At 42.8% G+C, this 25,826-nt stretch overlaps 1 protein-coding gene across 1 annotated transcript in view; it reads left to right on the plus strand.

Moving 5' to 3' along the window:
• DEPTOR (DEP domain containing MTOR interacting protein) overlaps positions 1-25,826 on the plus strand; it is a 182,408-nt gene that overhangs the window by 51,337 nt on the left and 105,245 nt on the right. Inside the window, exons 2-3 of the mRNA XM_030795119.1 lie at positions 2,832-3,010; positions 4,247-4,370. Coding sequence (XP_030650979.1) covers positions 2,832-3,010; positions 4,247-4,370 — 303 coding nt within the window. The remainder of the gene's footprint in view (positions 1-2,831; positions 3,011-4,246; positions 4,371-25,826) is intronic.

Genomic DNA, 25,826 nt, shown 5'->3' on the forward strand with positions numbered 1-25,826 from the left:
CAGAGTTTTGCTCTGTTGCCCAGGCTGGAGTGCAGTGGTGCGGTCTCAGCTCACTGCAACCTCTGCCTCCCAGGTTCAAGCAATTCTCCTGCCTCAGCCTCCTGAGTAGCTGGGATTACAGGCGTGCACCACCATGCCTGGCTAATTTTTGTATTTGCAGTAGAGACGGGGTTTCACCATGTTGGCCAGGCTGGTCTCGACCTCCTGACCTCAAGTGATCCACCTGCCTTGGCCTCCCAAAGTGCTAGGATTACAGGCATGAGCCACAATGCCCGGCCTGTTGTTCTCTTCTTGATGTCCATGTGTTCACAATGTTTAGCTCCCTTTTAGAAGAGAGAACATGTGGTACTGGTTTTCTCTTCCAGCATTAATTTGATTAGGATGCCAATTAAAAACATTTATGTAGTTAGGGTTTCTTTTTCTTTGGCTACTTCTGTTTGCTGTTTTTTTTGTTTTTTGTTTGTTTGTTTGTTTTTAAATTATTTTCCTTAATATGAAGACAGGGAGATTCTGTGCTTCGGTTTTACTCTACCAGCTTTACCAATTTATAATCTTTACAGTTCACATTTCCTACCTGGTCCTTGGCAAATGAAGCCTAGTCTGGCTCCAAGCACATGGGTTGAAGTATCTTCTGGAATACTTAGATAAACATGATAATTCAGGTGCTCTAAAAAAAATCACACAACTAGCTTTCCCTAGAAGAGGAAGCCCTACGGACTCAAAGTGTCTTCTGGCATCAATGTAGGTTCCTTTCTTTTTTAGCATAAAACATTAATCCTAATGTACTAACCTTCGAGTTTAATAAAATATATCCCCCATAAGGTTGTCAGAAAATGCAGAGTGCCCACTAAAATTTGAATTATAGATACAGTATAATGAATTTTTTTTTTTTTGTTTGTTTTTTTTTTTTTTTTTTTTTTTTTTTTTTGATTTTTTTATAAGTAATTGTTTATTATTGTTTTTATAAAGTAGAAGTAGGTCCCATGAAATATTTGGGTCATGCTTTTACTACACAATGGTTTGCTGTTTATCTGCAATTCAAATTTAACTGGGTTTCCTGTCTGGTTTTTCCTTCCTAAACCTGGCAGCCCTACTCTATCACCACCATCTTATGAGAATGTTTTCTGGGTCTATTGGATACCTCTCCTTTAGTGTTTTCCTGGTATCACTGATATCCTCATCTCTGTTACTAGTGGATTCATTGCTGTGTCCTTTCCTTAGCCAATCCTATAGTATGACTTGACTCTTAAGTTTTAGATAATAAATATTCGCAGATGGTAGAACATTGTACAGTAAGTAAGCATCATTAACATTTATTCCCAATTAGTTAGCACTCAGCCAAAGGGCAGTAATGAAGCACATAAGATAGTCTTTGAGCAACCAGAATAGATGCCATAAATTCCATGCCCAAAATGCTCATTTTCTTTCTTCATAGATGTTCATATCAGGCTTTTGCTCAAAATATTTTGAATCCTAAATACTGACTACTTAGCAGACCATGGGCAGAACAGAAACAGCAGATTAGGGGAACTGCTTGAGTTTAGGAACAAGGACAACAGGTGCATATCACAGCAGGACAGGGGAAGGAGATAGGAGAATGAGAAACAGACCCTAGGAAGTTCTGGAACCACTGGTTGCAGAGTACATAGCTCTGGCCGTTTATGTGGTCTCTGAAGGTACCACTGTGGCAACATTTCGTGCCATGGAGCCGCAAGCTAGCATTCAGCTCGGGGGTGTATTGGGACAATATTGGTATTAGTAACAGATACCTGAATAAGCTCACTAAAGCACAGGGAATGTATCGATTCATATAATTTAAACCCAGGTTAGGTGGCTTCATGAACTGTTGAATTCAGGTGCTCAAACAGGGTTGTTTGTAATCTCTCTGTCTCTCTCTTTTATCTCTATCTCTTTATCTATCTGGTCCACTTTGCTCTGTGTTGTATTTCTTTCCAGGCAGGTTCTTCCTTTATGATGGCAAGATTGGCTAGTAGTAGCTCAAGACGCATATATACATATATATATTATATATAAAATATATAATATATATATTTTAAGACGGAGTTTCACTCTTGTTGCCTAGGCTGGAGTGCAATGGCATGATCTCAGCTCACTGCAACCTCCACCTCCCAGGTTCAAGCGATTCTCCTGCCTCAGCCTCTTGAGTAGCTGGGATTACAAGCACCTGCTACCACACCTGGCTAATTTTTGTATTTTTAGTAGAGATGGGTTTTCACCATGTTGGCCAGGATGGTCTCAAACTCCTGACCTCAAGTGATCCTCCTGCCTCGGCATCCCAAAGTGCTGGGATTACAGATGTGAGCCACCACACCCTGATGTTTGTCTCTAGTGCCTAGAAGTACCTAACAGGCAGGTAGTAGACATTCATTAATATTTGTTATATGAATGAATGACTACAAGTAGGGTGGGCCCTGAACAATTTGTGATAAAGAGGGTGCACTTTGTTTCAGCGCATTTCTAGGGTTTTTGTTTGCTGGTTGAAACAATAACCCCACTGGTGAGAGAAAAAGCAGGGAGTGAGGCAGAGTAGGAGATGGAGAGCTTTTCTCACTCTCAGGAGTGGCAGGAGGGTTCTGGGTTGGCTGTGATTGTTTCACCCTCATATTTACCTCTGTCGTCTAGATCAGAGGCTGGAGTCACTTTCTGGAGCCTTTGAGCTCTGACAGTATGGAAATCACCAAGTGAGCTAAAGATATTCAATGACACTCTCATGCCTTTAGAACTTCTGTTATGTTATTACTCTCTGGGATTGGTTTAAGAATTTGTGCTGTCATCAAAATTTCCAAAGTAATTGCTAATTTTTCTTTCAGGCTCAGGCTGCATGAAGAAAAGGTTATTAAAGATAGACGTCATCATCTCAAGACCTACCCAAACTGTTTTGTCGCAAAAGAACTGATTGACTGGCTGATTGAACACAAAGAGGCTTCTGACAGAGAGATGGCAATTAAACTCATGCAGAAATTAGCAGACCGGGGCATTATTCACCACGGTGAGTGAGGTGGCGAGTCAAGGTGACTTGAGAGAAATTGAAGGACTAAATCTTTTCATGAACATACCCACTTAAGAAAGAAAACATTTTGCTTTATTTTATCTCCAGTGTAGCTCTCTGATTGCATTTTCTTCCTCCCTGTAAGAGGCATTTGGTTTCTTTCTTTCCTTTTTTTTTTTTTTTTTTTTGTATTTTTAGTAGAGACCGGGTTTCACCCTATTGGTCAGGCTGGTCTTGAACTCCTGACTTTGGGTGATCTGCCCGCCTCAGCCTCCCAAAGTGCTGGGATTACAGGCGTGAGCCACTGTGCCCAGCCGGCATTTGGGTTATTTCTATGTACTGCTTTATACCTGTCTGTATATGCATCTTTAAGGAATGCATCATATTGTTTTAAAAGTTTTCTATCATTATAGAAGTGCATATTTATTCTTTTGCAACTTGATCAACACACTGTGAGCTTCATCCATGTTGATAGTATATGTCTTATTTGTTATTTTTGCTGTTGCATAATACATATGTATTATTATGCCACTATACATTTTTCAGTGGGCATTTACATGGTTTTGAAGTTTCTGCTGTTACTCTCAGTGGGTTCAATGAAGATTCACCAGCATGTCTTCTTGAAATCTCTCATCCTGGCCTCAACCTTTGCACATGCCATCATTCTCTTGGAAAACCCTTTCCCCTCATTTTTTGCCCAATTTCGATTCATTCTTCAGGTCTCCACTTACATGCAAACTCTTCAGGGAAGCATTCTTTTTCGAAAGCTGGGTCACTGTGTTCCTGGAGCACTGGGTACTCTTCCTTTGGGCTCCCATTGCACTCTCTCCTTACCTCTGTAGCCTTATCATACCATATTTCAATTACAGTTGACATTTCTCCTTACCTCACTAGATTTCACATTCTTTGAGGCTGATGCATGCCCCAACATGCTTTAGAAGAATTTGTGGATTGCATGATGAATTGAATGATGTGAACTTCCTAAAGATGATGATGATGATGATGATGATTATGGTGATGGTGATGGTGATAATAATAGCTAAAAATACTGAGGACTTACTCTGTACCAAGTACTATGTAACTATTTTACAAGTATTAGCTCATATGGTAGATACTTGCATGCATGAAGAATTTGGTACTGAAATAATTCTTAATTAGCATCATACTTCACTTGAGTAATTCAATAAGAGTGATTTTTTTTTTCTCATTTGCTTCTCTGTGCATATTGTGTTTCAGTGTGTGATGAGCATAAGGAATTCAAGGATGTCAAACTCTTCTACCGCTTTAGAAAGGATGACGGCACCTTCCCATTGGATAACGAAGTGAAGGCCTTTATGAGAGGACAGAGGCTATATGAAAAGTATGTTCCACATGAAATCCTCCCTGTAATCTTGTAGAGAGAAGCAGAACTGTGCCAGTCTCATTATGTTGATTTCAGCGTGGCTCTTCTATGTGGGCTGGTTACATAACTGTTCTTTTCCATATGAGAAAACTATCAAGCATTCGCTTTCTCTTTGCCAGAAAATAAGTCAATTTCATAAGGTTCTTAATAAAGAATTTACTTAAATCTTATTTTCTGTATTTAAGTCGATTCTACAAAGCTCAAGAACTTTTGTTTACCATCAAATGATGTGGAGGCCCCTTTCCTCTCTTATTTTTATTTTTTATTTTTTGGCACTGAGTCTCACTCTGTTGCCCAGGCTGGAGTGCAGTGGCATGATCTCGGCTCACTGCAACCTCCGCCTTCTGGGTACAAGTGATTCTCATGCCTCAGCCTCCTGAGTAGCTGGGACTACAGGCGTGAGCCACCACACCTGGCTAATTTATGTATTTGTAGTAGAGACAGGGTTTCACCATGTTGGCCAGGCTTTTCTCAAACTCCTGACCTCAGGTGGTCTACCCACCTCGGCCTCCCAAAGTGCTAGCATTGCAGGTGTGAGCCACCATGCTTGGCCCCCTTTTTTCTTTTAAATACTGTTGTTGTGTTAATTGGAGATTCAGGCTTGTAAGTGACTAGAGAAGCAGCATCGAGAGCAGGGGAAATGGTCAGGCCAGGAGATGAGTAGTGAGAGAACTTCAGATTGCAGGATGTCTATGAGGAACAAGTTTCAGCTCTTTCAAGAGATAAGTATAGTGTAGCACAGGAGTATTTGGCTGCTGGGTCTCGAATCTTCTGAGTCGCCATCTCTGGGTTGATGTGCTACTTCTGTGGCCTCTTTACCATCCTGCCTTCCTCATTTAGTTTTCCAGGGCAACCATTAGAAAAAGAGGAGCAGAAGCAATGGCACCTCCTTTGTAACCTTGGCTGCATTACAAGACTTGAGGGAATTGAAAAATACATATTTATCAGCCAGGCGTGGTGGCTTATGCCTGTAATCCTAGCACTTTGGGAGGCCGAGGTGGGTGGATCACTTGAGGTCAGGGGTTTGAAACCAGCCTGGCCAACATGGTGAAAGCCCGTCTCCACTAAAAATACAAAAATTAGCCCGCCATGGTGGTGAGCGCCTGTCATCCCAGCTACCCGGTAGGCTAGGTACGAGAATGGCTTGAACCCAGGAGGCAGCGGCTGCAGTGAACCAGGATCACGTTACTGCACTCCAACCTGGGTGACAGAGTGAGACACCATCTCAAAACTAAAACAAAAACAAAACATATTTGTCACATAAAAGAGCCTGTTCTACAATGGATGGTGGTAAGGGTCTGGGTGGGTGTCTGAGTGGTCAGATTAATTGGCATGATAGTTAAAAGCCAGACAGAATTTGAAGTGTAGCCCTGTCACCTTACCTTTGTAAAGCTCAGTGTTCTCATTAGTGACATGACAGCAGCAATAGAACCTATCTCCTAGTGCTGTTGTGGGAATTAAAAGGATAACTGTGTCAAGTGCTTAAGTATTTAGCTCAGGGTCTCTGGTTTGTAGTAAGACCTCACAGATGACAGCCATTCCAAATATGAGCACAGCACTGATGGCCGTCCTTGACTATGTCCTTCCTGTGTTATGCGCTCTGTCCCAGTTCTTGTCTCCGTTTCTTGAGGTGGTATGGTCACCATTTGATGTCCTAATTTGTACTTAGTCTATTATCCCTTGCTTTCTATATCGAAATGGAGAAACTCTCTCATCTTTCTGACTCATATGAATTTGAATGGAAGGGATCTATCAGTACCTCCTTTTGTTTACTTCAGCATGTGCATTTGTTTTGTTGCTACTTTCTTTTAATTTCTTAGTTCCTTTTGTAAAATTCTAGCAGATGTTGGGTATTTCAATTATGATGATGTTCCTTTCAAACAATGATTCTATGTTGGCCAAAACATGCATGCATGGATGAAGGCCAGTGGATTCTGTAACACTTTTCCATTTTTTTAATTAAAAAAGATTAACATTATTATTATTATTATTTTTTATAAAGTCAGGATCTCGCTCTGTCCCCCAGGCTGGAGTGCAGTGGCATTATCATAGCTCACTGTATGTAACCTTCAATTTCTGGGCTCAAGTGATCCTCCTGCCTCAGCCTCCCAAGTAGCTGGGAGTGCAGACTTATGCTACCATGTCCAGCAATTTTTTTTTTAACTTTCTGCAGAGTCAGGGTCTCATTATATTGTTCAGGCTGATATCAAACTCCTGTCCTCAAGTGATCCTCTTGCCTTGGCCTCTCAAAGCATTGGGACTACAGCCATGAGCTACTGCACCTATAACACTCTTCTGTAGCTACAGCTTATCTCTTGGGATCTGCATAACCACACTGTGGGGTGGGGATCAGCTATAATTGAAAATGTCTGGCAGAGAACTGTTATTGCTTAATGGGATAGTTATGATGGCAAGATAATAATAAGAAGAGTTAAAGTTGCTCACACCTTCTAGAAAGCAGACTCACTCCAGCCTCATGTTCTGTTGCATCTCCCTTCCATCCTCCGGGCCAGTCACACAGCACTGTGTATCTCTGAGCATCTTCTTTCCCTTCAGGAGATGCATTAATGCATTAATTATTCAACAAATATAGATTGAGCTATAGACACTAGAAATGCTAAAGACACTAGAAATGCCTGTAGCAAAGCCCCTGCCTTCATGAGCTTGCACTTCAGTTAAAGAGGCAGACATTAAAGGCACAGACACATGAAGATGTGATAGAGTATAATACAGGTGTCATCGGTGCTAGAAAGAAAAATAGACTTACTGAGGGTGGTGGGGTACTTTAAATAGGGGCATCAGGGAAGATGTTTTTGAAGAGACAACATTTGAATAAAGGAAGCCTTGCAGATATCTGGTGGAAGAACATCCCAGGCAAAGGGAATGGTAAGGATAAAGGCTTTGAGATGGGAATGTGCTGGACATATTTAAGGGCAGTAATGAGACCAGAGTGTCCAGAGGGCAGAAGTAAAGAGGAGAATAGTAGGAGATGAGACAGGGTCAGTTCATAATAGGGCCCTTAAAACCATGGTAAGAATTGGTGATTTTAAGTGTAATGGGAGGCCGTTGGAGAGGAGGGAGTGGGAAAGTGGCAATCTGATATACTTTTTGCATGTGCTGTTCCCTCTGCCTAGAGGACTCATGCCGCTCCCACCCCTTTCCCTAAATCACTGACTCCTGTGGCTTCCCATTAATTGTGAAGGTGGCTCAAGTAATATGTGGGTGGCTCATGCCTGTAATCCCAGCACCTTGGGAGGCTGAGGTGGGCAGATACCAGAGGGCAGGAGTTCGAGACCAGCCTGGCCAACATGGCAAAACCCTATCTCTACTAAAAATATAAAAATTAGCTCGGTGTGGTGGCTGGCACCTGTAATCCCAGCTACTTGGGAGGCTGAGGCAGGAGAATCGCTTGAACCTCCCAGGTTCAAGCTCCCTTTCTTTGAGACAGAGCAAGACTCTGTCTCAAAGAAACACACACACACACACACACACAAAACAAAACAATGTTTATTATTTGTAAGTTAAGCTTCTTAAGGCACTTCCTTTAGATTATTTTACCTAAGCTTCTTTTTAAAATAGGTGGAGCATTACTTTACTGGCCCATTTTCAGAGGGAGCATCTGGGATCCAATGCATTTAAGTAATTTACATGTGATGTTGACACAGTTTGCGAGGGACGGGGTGAGACATGAACCTGGGGTGGCAGGTGTTGGGGCTGCTGTTGTCTCAGCAGCTCTGAGGGGGTGAGCGTATTGTCAGTATTTCTTTTTGGCTCTTTTCTTGCTTGTTTGTTCTGTGTTATAAATAGGACTTTGTGAAACTTTGTGGTTTCTGACTGAGGTTTTGCTGAACCATGTTGATTTTTGGGAACCCTAGCTTTCTTTTTTATTTTTATTTTTATTTATAAGAATCTCACTCTGTCACCCAGGCTAAAGTGCTGTGGCATGATCTCGGCTCACTGCAACCTCCACCTCCTAGGTTCAAGCGATTCTTGTGCCTCCGCCTCCCAAGTAGCTGGGACTACAGGCGTGTGCCACCATACCTGGTTGATTTTTTGTATTTTTAATAGAGATGGGATTTTAACTTGTTGGCCAGGCTGATCTCAAACTCCTGGCCTCAAGTGATCTGACCGCCTCAGACTCCCAAAGTGTTGGGATTATAGGCATGAGCCACTGCACCCGGCCTGGGTACCCTGGCTTTCTAACCCACAGTGGTGTTTCTCAGTCTGCTCGTTGGTAGGATAAACCCAGGTCTCAAAACTACAATTTCAGTAACTCTACTGGCTCTTAGTATGTATGTCACTCTAGTTACCTTACTTCAGACACGCTGGAACAAACGCTAATGAAGAAGCAAGAAGCTGGCCCTTTGAAGTTGCCCCAGTGTGAGTGAGGAAAGCTTTAGAGGAACTGGAGGCGTGGATCGTCCTGCATAGTGAGTGGCAATGGCTGTAGGCTCTGGAGTCACACAGCCTGGGTCTTCCATCCCAGCTTCATAACTTGCTTGCTTTGTGACCTTCAGCAGGCTGCCTAAATCTCTCTGATCTGCAGTCTACCATGGAGATAAGGCTGGGACCCACTGCTGGAAAAGGCCGTTGGGAGGACTGACCAAGATCCATCTTACAGTGCTGAGCACACTGCTTGACATGGACTGAGAGCCTAGGAAATGTTAGCTGTTGTTATTAGCGTAGTAAATAATAATATAAATACGTGACACCTATTCTTCTTGTTTTCTCAAATTATTTTAAGATGCAGCTTTGCATAGCAGATAACAGCCCAGGAACCCAGCTACCTGGGTGTGAATCTTGGCTCCATGCCTTGGGGCAAGTGGCTTTATCTTTCTATGTCTCCATTTGCCTATCTAGTAAATGGAGATACTGACCTTGCTGCCCTCATAGACTTGTTGTGGGGGTAAAATGGACGAAGGGGTATGCACACAGGACAGGGCCCGCATCAGATATGAGTGTATGCTATTGCCCACCTCCTGCTGCCAGCTTTGGGGGAGTATGAGAAAGAGGGTGTGTGCTTATGGATTGATGCCCTGATGTTGTCATTTTGAGGAATTCATCTAAGTGCATTCAGGGCACAATACACTTTCATCAACAAGCTGTAAGCTCTGTTGAGTCTTCATTATGGCCAGCAAATGGACTGAGGATGCAAAGAATAAGGCATGGCATTTTGTCTCTTCGGGAGGTGCTTACAGCCCTCCACTTAATTTTGCATGGGCACAAGTACCCAAGACACTCAACACATGAACATAAGTCACATTTTCCCAAACGGTACAATTTTTACTTCTCAAAGGAAACCTTTATAAGCAGGATAGTACCCATAACTTAAAAGAACAATGTCGAATCTCTATATGCGGCCTTAAGATGGTAGAAAGTGTTTTTTTGTTTGTTTTTTTTTTTTTTTGAGATGGAGTCTCGCTCTGTCACCCAGGCTGGAGTGCAGTGGCGCAATCTCGGCTCACTGCAAGCTCCGCCTCTCGGGTTCACGCCATTCTCCTGCCCCAGCCTCTCCCAGTAGCTGGGACTACAGGCGCCCGCCACCACGCCCGGCTAATTTTCTGTATTTTTAGTAGAGACGGGGTTTCACCGTGGTCTTGATCTGTTGACCTCGTGATCCGCCCGCCTCGGCCTCCCAAAGTGCTGGGATTACAAGCGTGAGCCACCGCGCCCGGCGTTAGAAAGTGTTTTGAGTGCATGTTCCCCACCGCAAAACTTGATTGGCAAAATAGATTTCTTCAAGAAAAAAGCTGGCCAGGCATGGTGGCTCACACCTGTAAACTCAGCACTTTGGGAGGCCGAGGCAGGCAGATCACTTCAGGTCAGGAGTTCAAGACCAGCCTGGCCAACAGGGTGAAACCCTGTGTCTACTAAAAATACAAAAAGTACCCAGGCGTGGTGGCATGCACCTGTAATCCCAGCTACTCAGGAGGCTGAGACAGAAAAATTGCTTGAACCCAGGAGGCAGAGGTTGCAGTGAGCTGAGATCGTGCCACTGTACTCTAGCCTGGTCAGCAGAGCAAGACTCCATCTCAAAAAAAAAAAAAGACAAAAGTTGAATTCAGGTTTATCAAGTCCTCTGTATAGTAACAAATAAAATCAGCTATAAAAGAGAGTGTGCATTTGAGGTAAAATTTGGTGTTTCCTTACTAAACCCAGTAGTTGAAATATATATTTTAAACTAACCTTGATTTCATCTTCAGACTTAGAAGAGACTTCTTAATTTTAATTTAACCTCGGTCTTGATATGGAACTAAATCCCCTCTTAATCTGGTTCATAGACACATTTGTCTAGTTTTTTTTTGTTGTTTTTTTTTTTTTAAATCCAAAGGGCCTTGATTTTCTCAGCAGCAGGAGTTTCTATCTCCAGCTACTATTAGTCTCTTTATCCTGCTTAGGAGTTTAGACCTGATTGAAGAATTGGCTTAACATGCCCGTATGCCATTAGATGTCTATTGAATTCCCACTGCTTCCTTCAATTTCTCTTCCACAGGACCAAAGAGAAATAAAAGGGAGAAAGTATATCCAAAGAGTCAAAGCCCTTCTGTGTGTTTTATCTTATCAGAAGTTTCTCTACCCTGTGTGTTAGGATCTTTCTCCTGTTCTCTCCCAGTGCCTGGGACAATAAATATTTGTTGAATGAACAAAGGGCTCTGCATGTTGTGATTGCTATGAGCTTCTGAGCCTGTACCATGAGCTCCACAGAGCTTGCTTCTAATAACAAGCGACAATAGCCAGAGATTCACCTTGTCTGGCCTCTTTAGAGCCCACAAACCATCATATACATTAATTTGTTTGATCCTCTGTACAACTCTGTGAGTTATACCCAGCAGGCATAATTATTCCCATTATAAAAATGGGGGACATGAGCTATGGAGAGAGGTTTAATGACTGAGATAGACCCTAGGTATGGAACTGGAGTGAAAAACAAACAAAAAAAGTCTTCAAGCTTTTGTCTCCATCTTGTTCTGTTTCCAGTATAGAGGTGTTTTTCAGGTGACCAGCCTGGGCAACATAGTGAGACTGTTTCTATTAATTTTAAAATAAGGCCAGGCGTAGCGGCCCACAACTATTATCCCAGCACTTGGGGAGGCCAAGATGGGCAGATCACTTTACATCAGGAGTTTGAGACCAGCCTGGCTAACATGGTGAAACCCCATCTCTAATAAAACTACAAAAATTAGCTGGGCGTGGTGATGGGCACCTGTAGTCCCAGCTACTTGGGAGGCTGGGGTGGGAGAATCACTTGAACCCGGGAGGCGGAGGTTGCAGTGAGCTGAGATTACACCACTGCACTCCAGCCTGGGTGATAGAGTGAGACTCTGTCTAAAAAAATAATATAAATAAATAAAATAAAGTAATTATTTAAAAAGAAATGTTTCTTAAACTGAGATCCTGAGTTTTACAAATTGCAAACTGTAAGAAAAATATTTTCTCACGCCTATAATCCCAGCACTTTGGGACCAAGGCTGAGGTGGGCGGATCACGAGGTCAGGAATTCAAGACCTGCCTGACCAATATGGTGAAACCCAGTCTCTACTAAAAATACCAAAATTAGCCAGGCGTGGTGGTGGCATGTGCCTGTAGTCCCAGCTACTTGGGAGGCTGAGGCAAGAGAATCGCTTGAACCCGGGAGGCAGAGGTTGCAGTGACCCATGATTGCGCCACTGCACTCCAGCCTGGGTGACAGAGCAAGACTGTCTCAAAACATTTACATATTTTCTAATACATGCATAGATATGCACTTCCTCAGTTTACTTGTGCTGCCCTAGTGGTTACATATAACTTTAGAATGAATGTTCCCGGACTTCTTGGTTTATTTGAAGAATGTCCTAAGATTGCAATGTGAGTGGGTTAAAAGTTGTTACCTTTTGTAACTTTTTGTTTGTGTGAGCAGAGATGTTTACACTATGTAACTAATGTCAAGAACTGTTAGGAGTCTGAGATTTTTACCCTACTTGCAAGCTCACAAGTTTGCTGCCACCATTTTGTGGATACTGGCAGAAAACAGAAGACCTCTGGACAAAGACAGCTCATTACTCTCAGAAAGAGCAACAGCCAGAGTATCATCAATTTTAATGAATCAGTTTCCAAGCCATAGTTCTCGCAGAACAGCACAGTGAGGGTCAGGTGATACCTGCACATGCAGTGGGCTGTGTGACAGCAGAGGAACCCTAAGCTTCAGGAACCTGAGTATTTTTTAATGGTCTTCAAGCAAACTTGCCCTCTGTCTGAGATAAGGAAAATGTTATCTTCATTATGCTGGCAGAAAACAAATCTGCCCTTTTGCTCCAGAAAGAAATACTACCTTCATCTTTTAGGTCTGTTCACTGTGCAAACATTCTTGAAAAGTTAGTCTGGAACAAAAGCTGTTAGTGCTTCTGCTTATAAGACATAAAGAAATCTGAGAGACACATAAAGAATCATCTCCCAACAACTACAACAAAATGTACAAGTAAATTGGATTCCGTAGCTGATCATTGGGGTTGCCTTAATTATCCTCACCAATCCTTTTATTTATTTATTTTTTGTGTAATCAAGACTACCTTATAGGTTTCTCTGTTTTACTTTTATAAATAAATGTCGTAAACATGAAATTTGAAAATGGATTATATGAAAGATTTCAGAAAAGAAGTTAGTTTTAAACCTATGCTAATTTTAAAGGGCCATCATCTCTTCCCATAGGGTATTTAATAACTTTAGAACAAAATTTAAGTGGTTTTATTGTTCATGTGCAGCTTAGAGCCATGGGAAATTTTTCACCTAGAAATACATGTTTGTTAGATGCTCCTAAAATCTTTATCTTTCTTTTTTCAATTTTTTTTTAATTGAGACAGAATCTTGCTCTGTTGCTCAGGCTGGAGTGCAGTGGCACAATCTTGGCTCATTGCAACCTCTGTCACCTGGGTTCAAGTGATTGTCTTGCCTCAGCCACCCCAGAAGCGGGGATTACAGGTGTGCATTACCACACCTGGCTAATGTTTTATTTTTAGTAGAGAGCGTTTTGCCAGGTTGGCCATGTTGGTCTCAAAGTCCTGGCCTCAAGTGATCTGCCTGCCTCAGCCTCCCAAATTGTTGGGATTACAGGTGTGAGCCACCACACCCAGCCTACCTGCCTGCCTGCCTTCTTTCCTTCCTTCCTCCTTTCCTCCCTCCCTCCTTTCCTCCCTCCCTCCTTCCCTCCCTCCCTCCCTCTCCCTTTCTCACTCCCTCCCTCCCCCCTTCTCTCTTTCTCTTCTTTCTTTCTTTCTTTCTTTCTTTTTCTTTCTTTCTTTCTTTCTCTTTCTTTTCATTGTGTTCTTTCTTGCTCTCTCTCTCTCTCTCTGTGTGTGTGTGTGTGTGTGTGTGTGTGTTTCTCTAATTTCTTTATAGGAAGCCATGCAAAGTTGTCTAGCCTCACAGGTTATTCAGATGCTTTGTAATTTGCCCATCAGGGGTCTTGGGGACTGAAGAGACTACATAAAGCAAACTCAGTGTTTTATAATTCTAAATTTCAACAAAAGTTTTATACTGTATAATTTATGGTAAACAATGCCTTATAAATTATAAGTGTCATTTAAAGTATGTCAAAGAGTGTGCTTGCATGTTGGAAATAACCAGCCCTAGGTCACCTTTGTTGGCTCGTTCATCTTCTATAGCAGCAAGCTTGGTCTGCCAGGGAAGGGCCATCTCAGGAGGCAGCCTCATGTCTAGTTTCATCCAGGTAGCTGAGCTCAGTCCTCTTTCCTGGGAATAGAACAACTAGTCAGTGTCTACATATTTGGTTATACCAAGGGACCAGTGGTAAAATGCATGTGTGAACACAGAGCTATTGGAAAACAAGTGGTGGGAGGCAATCTCTTCACATCTATTAGTACGGCTTTTTTTGTTTTTGAGATAGAGTCTCATTCTGTCGCCCAGGCTGGAGTGCACTGGTGCGATCTCAACTCACTGCAAACTCTACCTCCTGGGTTCAAGTGATTCTCTTGCCTCAGCCTCCCAAATAGCTGGGAGTATAAGCATGTGCCATCATGCCCGGTTTTAGTAGACGTGGGGTTTTGCCATGTTGGCCAGGTTGATCTTGAAATCCTGACCTCAAGTGATCCGCCCAACTCAGCCTCCCAAAGTGCTGGAACTACAGGTGTGAGCCACCACACCCGGCCAGTATGGCTATTATTTTAAACAACAACAAAAAAACAAACAAATTTGTGTTGGTGAGTAAGTGGAGAAATTAGAACCCTTGTGCATTGCTGGTGGGAATGTAAGATGGTGCAGCAGTTATGACAAATGGTATAGAAGTGTCTTAAAAAAGTAAACATGTAATTACCAGGCCAGGCGCGGTGGCTCACACCTGTAATCCCAGCACTTTGGGAGGCCAAGGCGGGCGGAGCACCTGAGGTTGGGAGTTCGAGACCAGCCTGACCAACATGGAGAAACTCTGTTTCTACTAAAAATTCAAAATTATCCAAGCTTGGTGGTGCATGCCTGTAATCCCAGCTACTTGGGAGGCTGAGGCAGGAGAATCGCTTGAATGCAGGAGGTGGAGGTTGCAGTGAGCCGAGATGGCGCCATTACACTCCAGCCTGGGCAACAAGAGCGAAACTCCATCTCAAACAAAACAAAACCAAGCAAAAAAACCATGTAATTACCATGATCCAGCAATCCTACTTTTGGGTATGCACCCAAAAGTAGAAAAGCAGGATCTTGAAGAGATATTGGCACACCCATATTTCTAAGCAGCATTATTCAGAATAGCCAAAAAGTGGAAGTAACCCAAGTGTTCACTGATGAATAAATAAACAAAATGTGATAGCCACATATAATGGAATATTATTCAGCCTTAAAAAGGAAAAATATAGCCAGGCACAGTGGCTCACGCCTGTCATCCCTGCACTTTGGGAGGCCGAGGTGGGTGGATAACCTGAGGTCAGGAGTTTGAGACCAGCCTGGCCAACTTGGCAAAACCTCATCTCTACTGAAAACACAAAAATTAGTCGGGCGTGGTGGTGGGTGCCTGTAATCTCAGCTACTCAAGAGGCTGAGGCAGGACAATCACTTGAACCCAGGAGGCGGAGGTTGCAGTGAGCCAAAATCACGCCATTGCACTCCAGCCTGGGTGATGAGTGAAACTCTGTCTCAAATTAAAAATAACAATAGTAATTTAAAAAGAAGAAAAATTATTCTGACATGCTTCACAACAGGGATGGACCTTGAAGACATTATGCTAGGTGGAATGAGCTCATCACAAAAGGAATAAATATTATATGATCTCACTTATGTGAGGCACCTGGAACAGTTAATTCATAGAGATGGAAAGTAGAATGGTGGTTCCTAGGAGCAGGGGAAAGGAGGGAATAGGGAGTCATTGTTTAATGGGTATAGAGGTACAGTTTAGGAAGATGAAAAAGTTATGGAGAGGGATGGTGCTGATGGTTGTACACTGCTATGAATGTACTTAGTGCTACTGAACTTAAAAATGGTTAAAATGGGGCTGGGCACGGTGGCAGATGCCTGTAATCCCAGCACTTTGGGAGGCCGAGGTGGGTGGATCACCTGAGGTCAGGAGTTCAAGACCAGCCTGACCAACATGGTGAAACCCCATCTCTACTAAATACAAAAAATTAGGGCCGGGCGCGGTGGCTCATGCCTGTAATCCCAGCACTTTGGGAGGCTGAGGCGGGTGGATCACGAGGCCAGGAGATCGAGACCATCCTGGCTAACACGGTGAAACCCCGTCTCTACTAAAAAATAGAGAAAATTAGCCGGGCGTAGTGGCGGGCTCCTGTAGTCCCAGCTACTCCGGAGGCTGAGGCAGGAGAATGGCATGAACCCGGGAGGCGGAGCTTGCAGTGAGCCGAGATCGCACCACAGCACTCCAGGCTGGGCCACAGAGTGAGACTCCGCCTCAAAAAAAAAAAAAAAAAAAAAAAAAATTAGCCGGGCACGGTGGCATATGTTTGTAATCCCAGTTTCTTGGGAGGCTGAGGCAGGAGAATCAATTGAACCTGGGAGGCAGAGATTGCAGTGAGCAGAGATCGCACCATTGCACTCACTCCAGCCTGGGCAACAAGAGCAAATCTCCATCTCAAAAAAAAAACAACAACAAAAAAACCGTTAAGATGGTAAATTTTATGTTGTGTATATTTTTACCACAATAAAAAATAAAGTAAATCAATATTTTAAAACACACAAAAAGGCAGGGAGTGGGGAACAGACAGGCTTATCTTATCAATGTACTGGCAAGCAAGAGAACCCCAAAATGATATCTAAACAGTTGGGGCCAGATGTTTTTGATCGGAGGAGTTGAAGAGATAGCAGAGTAAGCCTGGAGATGTTGATAATGATGAAGGCAGTAAACCCAGGATGAGTAGCCCTTACTGATGCTTATTGTATACCAAGGACTTTACAAGTATCTTCTAAAAGCTTCATTCTAAACCAAGAAGATAAATATGGTTATTCTCCCTTTGGAAAATAGGGAAATTGAGTCTAGAGAGGTTAGCTAACTTACCTAAATTCACACAGCTGGAAAGGGTGGGAGAGCATCTTCAAACTCTGGTTTCTGGCTCTAGGACCCATGATCTTAACTCTTTTTCCTTCAGTCCCAGGCAGCAACAGTAATGAACCCACTAAATAAAGGTAAATGGGATGCAGCTTAATCAATTTTTAAATGAGTGGGGGGAAAAGTGTCTGTCACTTGGCTCATGCCAACTTCTTGGGTCTGGTTTTGGAAATCACATCCTTCTTACTGTTTCTTTGTAATGCCACCCTCCCCCTGCTGTAACATATGTGGCAATTTGTTAACATGCAAAACAGGCAGCCGGCCAGCTGTGCTTGCCAGAAGCCATCAGGCCTACATTGTCATCTGCAGATTTCTAGCTCTGGTTTATTATGTAGAAGTGACTTGATTTATTTTTTATCGATTTATTGATTGATTGATTTTTTTGAGACAGTCTCATTCTGCCACCCAGGCTGAAGTATGGTGGCATGATCTTGGCTCACTGCAAACTCCACCTCCTAGTGAGTTCAAGCAATTCTCCTGTCTCAGCCTTGTGAGTAGTGGGACTACAGGCATGTGCCACCACGCCTAGCTAATTTTTGTATTTTTAGTAGAGACGGGGTTTCGCAATGTTGTCCAGGCTGGTCACGATCTCCTGACCTCAGGTGATCCACCTGCCTTGGCCTCCCAAAGTGCTGGGATTACAGGCGTGAGCCACCGTGTCCGGCCGTGACTTGATTTAAAGGTAAATATATTGCTATTTGAATGGTGGACTGGACCCATTGATGGTGGAGATTGACTGAGCTGGCTACTTCCGCCAAGTTTTCCTAATCCTATGTAATGTCAGGGCTATGAACCAAGTTTCTGTAACATTGATGTTGCTAATCCATCTCTGTAGTAATTTTTCAACTTGATAGAATGGAGAAATCATTTAAGTTTTCTGGAGTTGAAGAAGGATGTGTCAGAGTTCTTATCCTGCCCCTTATTAGCAAGACATTCAGCTTTTCTGAGTCTCTGTTTTTTCATCTGAAAATGGGAAGAAAATGCATACTTTACAGGCATGTTGTGAGGACATGATAAAATCCAGTGGAGGCTCATCTAATGCAGGATATGCTAGGTTTCTAATAAACAACGAAAAATGCAATGCATGTAGTCTGAAGTATTCTTGTGCTACCCAAGCTGCATAAAAAACACATGCCTTCCTACACTAGAATTGTATTCAGCATGGTGAGATATTCAGCTTGTATGTGGGACATTGCTGTTTGTCCTTCCAGATCCATTCTCCATCCCTTTCCAAACTGCTGTGTCCCCAAGAGGCTGACTTATATGGACGGTTTCACCAGAGTCCACTGCCTTTTGGCTTCCGGTTCAGCTCAGTCAGTGGGAGGCACTAGTAGGAAGTAGGTGGGAGGAAGGAGATTGAGGTCAGTGTATTTATTCCCCTGCTTCCTCCCTGCCATTGAAGGCCACTGTATTAGTCCATTCTCATATTGCTATAATGAACTGCCAGAGATTGGGTAATTTATAAAGAAAAGAGGTTTAATTGACTTACAATTCTGCATGACTAGGGAGGCCTCAGGAAACACAATCATGGCAGAAGGGGAAGCAGGCACATCTTACATGACAGCAGGTGAGGGTGAGAGTGTAGGAGGAACTGTCAAACACTTATACAACCATCAGATCTCGTGAGAACTCACTCACTATCATGAGAACAGCATGGGGGAAACTGCCCCCATGATCCAGTCACTTCCCACCCAGGTCCCTCCCTCGACATGTGGGGATTATGAGGATTACAATTCGAGATGAGTTTGGGTGGGGACGCAGAGCCAAACCACATCAGTCACGGTTACTGTCATGCAGCTGTCCCCTTTGGGCTCTGGAAACTGGTCTCTCTCTACAATCCTGAGGCCTAGAGTTGTTAATGACCACCCCGTTCTGTCAGCCCAGGAGCCACCATCCCTTATAATTTGCCTTAACCCTACCCATAGCTTTGGTAGTTTCTTTATTATAAACTGTCTTTTTTATTTTTTTTATTATTATTATTATTTTTTGAGACGGAGTCTCATTTTGTTGCCCAGGCTGGGGTGCAGTGGTGCAATCTCGGCTCACTGCAAGCTCCGCCTCCCAGGTTCATGCCATTCTCCTGCCTCAGCCTCCCAAGTAGCTGGGACTACAGGCACCCGCCACCATGCCCGGATGATTTTTTGTATTTTTAGTAGAGACAGGGTTTAACCATGTTGGCCAGGATGGTGTCAATCTCTTGACCTCATGATCTGCCCACCTCAGCCTCCCAAAGTGCTGTGATGACAGGCGTAAGCCACTGCTCCCGGCCTATAATGAATTATTTTGACACCCTTCCTCTCTGCTTCTGTATCACCTTGGGTTCCAGCACAGCAGCCATCTCAACAGGGTGATTGAGTCTTGATGTTTCAGTCTTTCCAGCTGGACTATAAGCTCTCTGAGGTCATGCACCTTGAGGCCTCACACAACTTTGGTATACATACATAGCATATGCCCCATAAATGTTTGTTGAAGAGATGAATAGATAGATGAATGCATGGTAATTCTTAATTAGGAAAGAAATCAATAAGCAGTCCCTTCCTCCTTTTCCTAACCTGAAGAATGTTGAAATTTCAGTAAAACTAGTAGTAGATGTTGATTATTCTAAGGTCACTATATTTGTGTTTATTGGTTGTGGGTTCTGATCATAAAAATTCAGAAGATAAGAATAATAATCTTAGTCATTATTTACTGAGGATTTCTATGTTCTAGGCACCTTCCTAAGTGTTTTTTACATATTAGTTCATTTAATCCTTCCTACACCTCTAAGAAGAAAATATTTTCATCACCAATTTACAAATAAGGAAGGTGAATTTGAGACGGGCTAAGTAGATGCTTCCAATACTCCATTTGCTAAAGAGTGATTCTGGCCAGAAGTTGCTCATGGAAGAGTCTCTTCACTTTCCCACAATTCTGCATTAAAAATAAAAAAGTTAAATTCCTTGCAGTGAACCTATAGAAATTGAATGCCATGTTCAGCATGTTTTGAATCCAAGAACCCTAGCTGCCACAGAGGGTCAGTTGATTCCATCTGGAAGAGAGACTAAAACTCAGAGTCCTTCCTAGAGGAAATCCCTCTTGTTTATTTTTAAGTGTGGAGATTTTAGAGCCAATGGATGAAGGCACGTGGGGCAGGTTTAGGCTGTGCTAAACGTTCTAAGACACAGACAGAGCAGCAACGGGGGTGGGGCCTTCTGAGAGAAGAGGCACGTATTGAAGTAAAAGTGGATATTTGAAGAGTGATACCAGTGGAAGGCACGGCTGGGAGTTTTTAAAGGAGGAGGATATTCTTCCATGATTAAAGGCTTTGTGCATGCAAACCAAGGCTCACTGGGGTGGTCGGGCGCTTTGTTGTTAAGCGTAGAGATGATTCCAAGGGGTGTAGTTGCTGTATTGTTTTTCTTGCTTTGTTTGCTAAATGAAAACATCCCCGCTTAATTGCAGTCCCTTCACACAGAGCTTTGGAGAGAAAACAAAGACATTGTTCCACCAAATGGAAAAAGCACCAAATTGACAGAAAGCATTTAATAATTTCAGACCCCCTAACGAAAGAGTGTTTCAGACCAGAAAGAAAGAAAATCCAAATCATAGTTTTAACTTTATTAAAGTTAAATTTGTAATTAAATTTTAATGATAAAGTTAAATTTATTGAAATGTAATCTCCATAAACTGAACATGTCGTAAGTGTACAGCTCAATGCATTTTCACAGACTGAACATACCTGTGGAACCACCACACAAATAGTGGTTTTTTTTTTTAAATGTTCTCTGAGGCAGGGTGCAGTGGCTCATGCCTGTAACCCCAGCACTTTGGGAGGCCGAGGTGGATCACTTGAGATCAGGAGTTCGAGATCAACCTGACCAACATGGTGAAACCCCATGTCTACTAAAAATACAAAATTAGCCGGGTGTGGTGGCACATGCCTGTAATCCCAGCTACTCGGGAGGTTGAGGCAGGAGAATCGCCTGAACCTGGGAGGCGGAGGTTGCGGTGAGCTGAGATTGTACCATTGCACTCTAGCCTGGGCAACAAGAGCGAAACTTCATCTCAAAAAATAAAATAAAATACAAAATGTTCTCTGTATTCTACCAAGGTTTAATATCCTAAACAAAATTAACTTTTGCATCGGTGTTAGTTTCTTCTAGAATATAAAACATTCTTTTAAGTAACTTAACTTCCTTGGCTTTTCTGTTTCACCTGCCGCCTGATGCAACCCTTCTTCCCTCACCCTCTCCAGATGCCTGGAATTTGTTATTCTGGCCAGTTCAGATTGTCATCCAGCCTCTGCAAAGGTCAGCTCTGAGGGGCGTGTGTGTATGAACCTTGTATATCACTTGTTCGTGCTACTTTATGCTAGGCAATATGCTAGATGCTTTAAACAGATTAGCTCTAATTTTCACAATGACTCTATTAAAGTAAGTATTATTGTCCTCATTATGTACAAGAAGCAGCTCAGGATCATAGCACCCAACTGCAGCTTAGAAGTCTCAGGATGGCTTCCCTCCTGCCACTACCTCTCCAGAGCTAGGGATGTTCATAGGCAAGAAAGGGGGACAAGGTAATTGACCAGATCATCCCAACACCTTTTGTGTGGCTCTGGAGTACTGTTTTGTACTCATTATATTTCCTTCCTGTGCTAGGACAGATGTATTCAGAAAGAACTGTGAAGTTTTCCCTTTCAATCATATTCTGCTTTTGCAAACCATTCCTTTCTCCTAGTCTGTGCTGAGATGGTTGACAGTCACCGAGCATCTGCCTGCACACCAGTGGCTCCTGCTTGCTGAGTGTTTCTTTTTCCCATCGACCCTAGACTGAAGTCACTGATGCTTTGGCTCTGATGAACCCCTTCTGGTTTCTAGCCAGTGGGTGAAATCATTATATATAAGAGCAGTTTCCAGCTTTCAAGAGGTTTGTTTACGTTGCTTCCTCCTGATCTTCCAAAGTGGAAATTTTGCCTTATCTTTATATTCCCAGTGACTAGCACAGGGCAGTGTATCCAGTAAGTGCCTGAGACATTTGCTGAACTGAAAGCACTGTTGCCATAATGAAAGTGAAAAGGTGATGGATAATCACAGTACAAAAGGATCATTATGCTGTCATCTTTATCCTGATTGACACTCTTGAGCTCAGAATTTTACCGTGGCTATCACCTATAGGCAATGAAGCCTTTCAGACCTAATCTTTGCCTGCTGCCCATGCTTAGCTCCCTGTGCTTTGCCCTCCTGCCCTCCCCCATCCTCTCCCTGCGGAGTACCACATGATTTGTCCTGACCTCTCATTTGCACCATGCATTTGTACTTGCTCCTTGATCCTGTGTCCTCTCACCATCTCGAAGGACCAACTTCCATTTCTTCTTAACTTGGAAGTTGAAAGTGCCCTCTGACACTTAAGTATTTCATTCCTTTGCTTCCCCTTCATCTTGTATGTACCTGTACCTCTGTTATAGCATTTATCTGTCTTGCACATAGGTTTTTTAATGTTTATTTCCCCATCTGATAGTATGCAACTTAAGAGTGAGGGCCACTTCTTTTCATTTCTGCATATCCTGGGAGACATTTGATGCTCAATAGATATTTAAATGGTCTAGGCATCATGGCAGGTGCCTGTAATCCCAGCTCCTGGGGAGGCTGAGGCAGGAGAATCTCTTGAACCCAGGAGGTGGAGGCTGCAGTGAGCCAAGATCGCACCACTGCACTCCAGCCTGGGTGGCAGAGTGAGACTCCGTCTCAAAAAATAAAATAAATAAATAAAAACTAAAATAAAAATAAGAATTAAAAAATGTATTTATTAAATGAACTAATGAAAGTACTAAATACTGATTTTTAAGAGCTTTATGAAGACATAATTCACATACCGTACAATTCACCTATTTAAAGCATGTAAGTTAATTTTATACTTTTTAAAAACTTTGTTTATAGCATAATCACAGATGTATGCAATATTACCACAGTCAATTTCAGAACATTTTCATTACTTCAAAAAGAAACCCCTTACCCCATAGCTATCACTCCCCTATGCCTTTATCTACCCCCTCATTCCTAAGCAAACATTAATCTACTTTCTGTCTCTATGCATTTCTCTATTTTTTTAATTTTAATTTTAATTTATTTATATTTTTTGAGACGGAGTTTCACTCTTGTTGCCCAGGCTGGAGTGCAATGGCGCCATCTCAGCTCACTGCAACCTCTGCCTCTCAGGTTCAGGCAATTCTCCTGCCCCAGCCTCCCAAATAGCTGGGATTACAGACATGTGCCACCACACCCGGCTAATTTTGTAACTTTAGTAGAGACAGGGTTTCACCTTGTTGCCCAGGCAGTCTCAAACTCCTGACCTCAGGTGATCCAGTCACCTCGGCCTCCCAAAGTGCTGGGATTACAGGCATGAGCCACCATGCCCGGCCACATTTCTCTATTTTGATAATTTTATATCAATGGAATAATATAATGTATGGTCTTTTGTGACTGTATTATACAGTCTTCTTTCACTTAGTGTAATGTTTTCAAGATTTCTCCGTGTTGTAGCTTGTTTCAGTACTTCACTTCTGTTTATAGCCAACTACTAATTCCTTGTATGCATATACCACGTTTTCAATTTCATCATTTGATGGACATTTGGGTTGTATTTACTCTTTGGCCTTTATAAATAATATCGTTATGAACATTCATATGCAAGGTTTTCTGTGGATATATGTTTTCATGTCTCTTGGGCATGTACCTAGAAGTAGAATGGTGGGATCATACAGTAACTCTGTGTTCAACGATTTGAGGAACTGAGACTATTTTCTGAAGTGCCTGCACCATTTCAAATTCCCACTAACAGTGTATGAGGCTTCTAATTTATATCATTGCCAAAACTTGTTCTCTGTCTTGTTTCTTTTCAACTAGCGGATATGAAATAGTATGTCATTATAGTTTTTATTTGCAGTTTCCCTGATGCAAATCTTTCTATGTAATTATTAGCTAATTTTTATATTTCCTTTAGTTTATTCAGATCATTTGCCCACTTTTATTTTTGTTTTTATTTTGAGACAGAGTCTTACTCTGTCACCCTGGCTGGAGTGCAGTGGCATGATCTCGGCTCACTGCAACCTCTACCTCCTGGGTTCAAGCAATTCTCCTGCCTCAGCCTCCTGAGTAGCTGGGATTACAGGTGCATGCCACCATGCCCAGCTAATTTTTGTATTTTTAGTAGAGACAGGGTTTCACTATGTTGGCCCGGCTGGTCTTGAACTCCTGACCTCAGGTGATCCGCCCACCTCAGCCTTCTGAAGTGCTAGGATTACAGGTGCGAGCCACTGCGACCAGACTGTAATCCCAGAAGAAGGGTAGTTTTAGCTTTTACATTTAGCTTTTAAATCTATTTAGGGTTATTTTTTCCATGCAGTGTGAGTTTAAGGATCCAACTTCAGTATTTTGCACATGGCTATCTAACTGTCACTGCACCATCTGTCGAAAAGACGACCCTTTCCCCATTATATGGCCTTGGCACCCTTGTTGAAATCAGTTGACCATAGACTTACCAAAGTAGTGATTTAAAATTTGTGTTAAGATAGATAATAATATAAAACACCTTGGTTGAATAATGAAAGCAGAGACTGCTTCTCTTGTCTTTTTATATTGCTTCCACAAATATGAGGGACAGAGAAGCCCTGCTATCACCTAACCTGTTATTATGTAGAAAGGCAGTTCCTACTTATCATTATGTTCAATATTTTATCATTGTTTCTTTTTTTAAATTTTAATTTAATTTTTTTTTGAGATGAAGTCTTGCTCTGTTGTCCAGGCTGGACTGCAGTGGTGCGATCTCAGCTCACTGCAGCCTTCACCTCCCAGGTTCAAGCAATTCTCTTGCCTCAGCCTCCTGAGTAGCTGGGATTACAGGTGTGCATTACCACACCCTGCTAGTCTTTTCTTTTCGTCTTTCTCTTTTCTTTTTTGAGATGGAATCTCGCTCTGTCACCCAGGCTGGAGTGCAGTGGTGCAATCTCGGTTCATTGCAATCTCCGCCTCCCGTTCAAGCGATTCTCCTGCCTCAACCTCCCGAGTAGCTGGGATTACAGGCATGCACCACTATGCCCAGCTAATTATTATTATTATTATTTTTTTTTTTTTTTTTGAGATGGAGTCTCGCTGCCGCCCAGGCTGGAGTGCAGTGGCGCAATTTCGGCTCACTGCAGGCTCCGTCCCCCGGGGTTCACGCTATTCTCCTGCCTCAGCCTCCCGAGTAGGTGGGACTACAGGCGCCCGCCACCTCGCCCGGCTAATTTTTTTGTATTTTTAGTAGAGACGGGGTTTCACCATGTTAGCCAGGATGGTCTCGATCTCCTGACCTCGTGATCCGCCCGCCTCGGCCTCCCAAAGTGCCGGGATTACAGGCGTGAGCCACCGCGCCCGGCCCTATTTTTGTATTTTTAGTAGAGATGGGGTTTTACCGTGTTTGCCAGGCTGGTCTCCAACTCCTGGCCTCAAGAGATCTGCCCACCTCGGCCTCCCAAAGTGCTGGGATTACGGGCATGAGCGACAGCACCCTGCCATGTTTCTTTTATCTTTTAAACATATTTGGCATGGTGAAGTGGCTCACACCCATAACTCCAGCACTTTGGGAGGCCAAGGTCGTAGGATTGCTTGAGCCTGGAAAGTCAAGGCTGTAGTGAGGTGTGGTCACACCACTGAAGGGTTAGACACTATCTAATTTATACACACACACACACACACACACACACACACATCAATTTTCCCAGATTGTCCTCAGTTTTCCTTCATCACGTCATCTTACCTCTCCTAAATATCTGTATTTACTCCTCCTTTCTTTCTCTGTTTTGGTAGCAATTTCTTCTATTTTCTAATAATTATGAAAGCATTCAAAATAAATAATAACCA

The sequence above is a fragment of the Nomascus leucogenys genome, chromosome 16 (genome assembly GCF_006542625.1).
Source record: "Nomascus leucogenys isolate Asia chromosome 16, Asia_NLE_v1, whole genome shotgun sequence".
NCBI lineage: Eukaryota > Metazoa > Chordata > Mammalia > Primates > Hylobatidae > Nomascus > Nomascus leucogenys.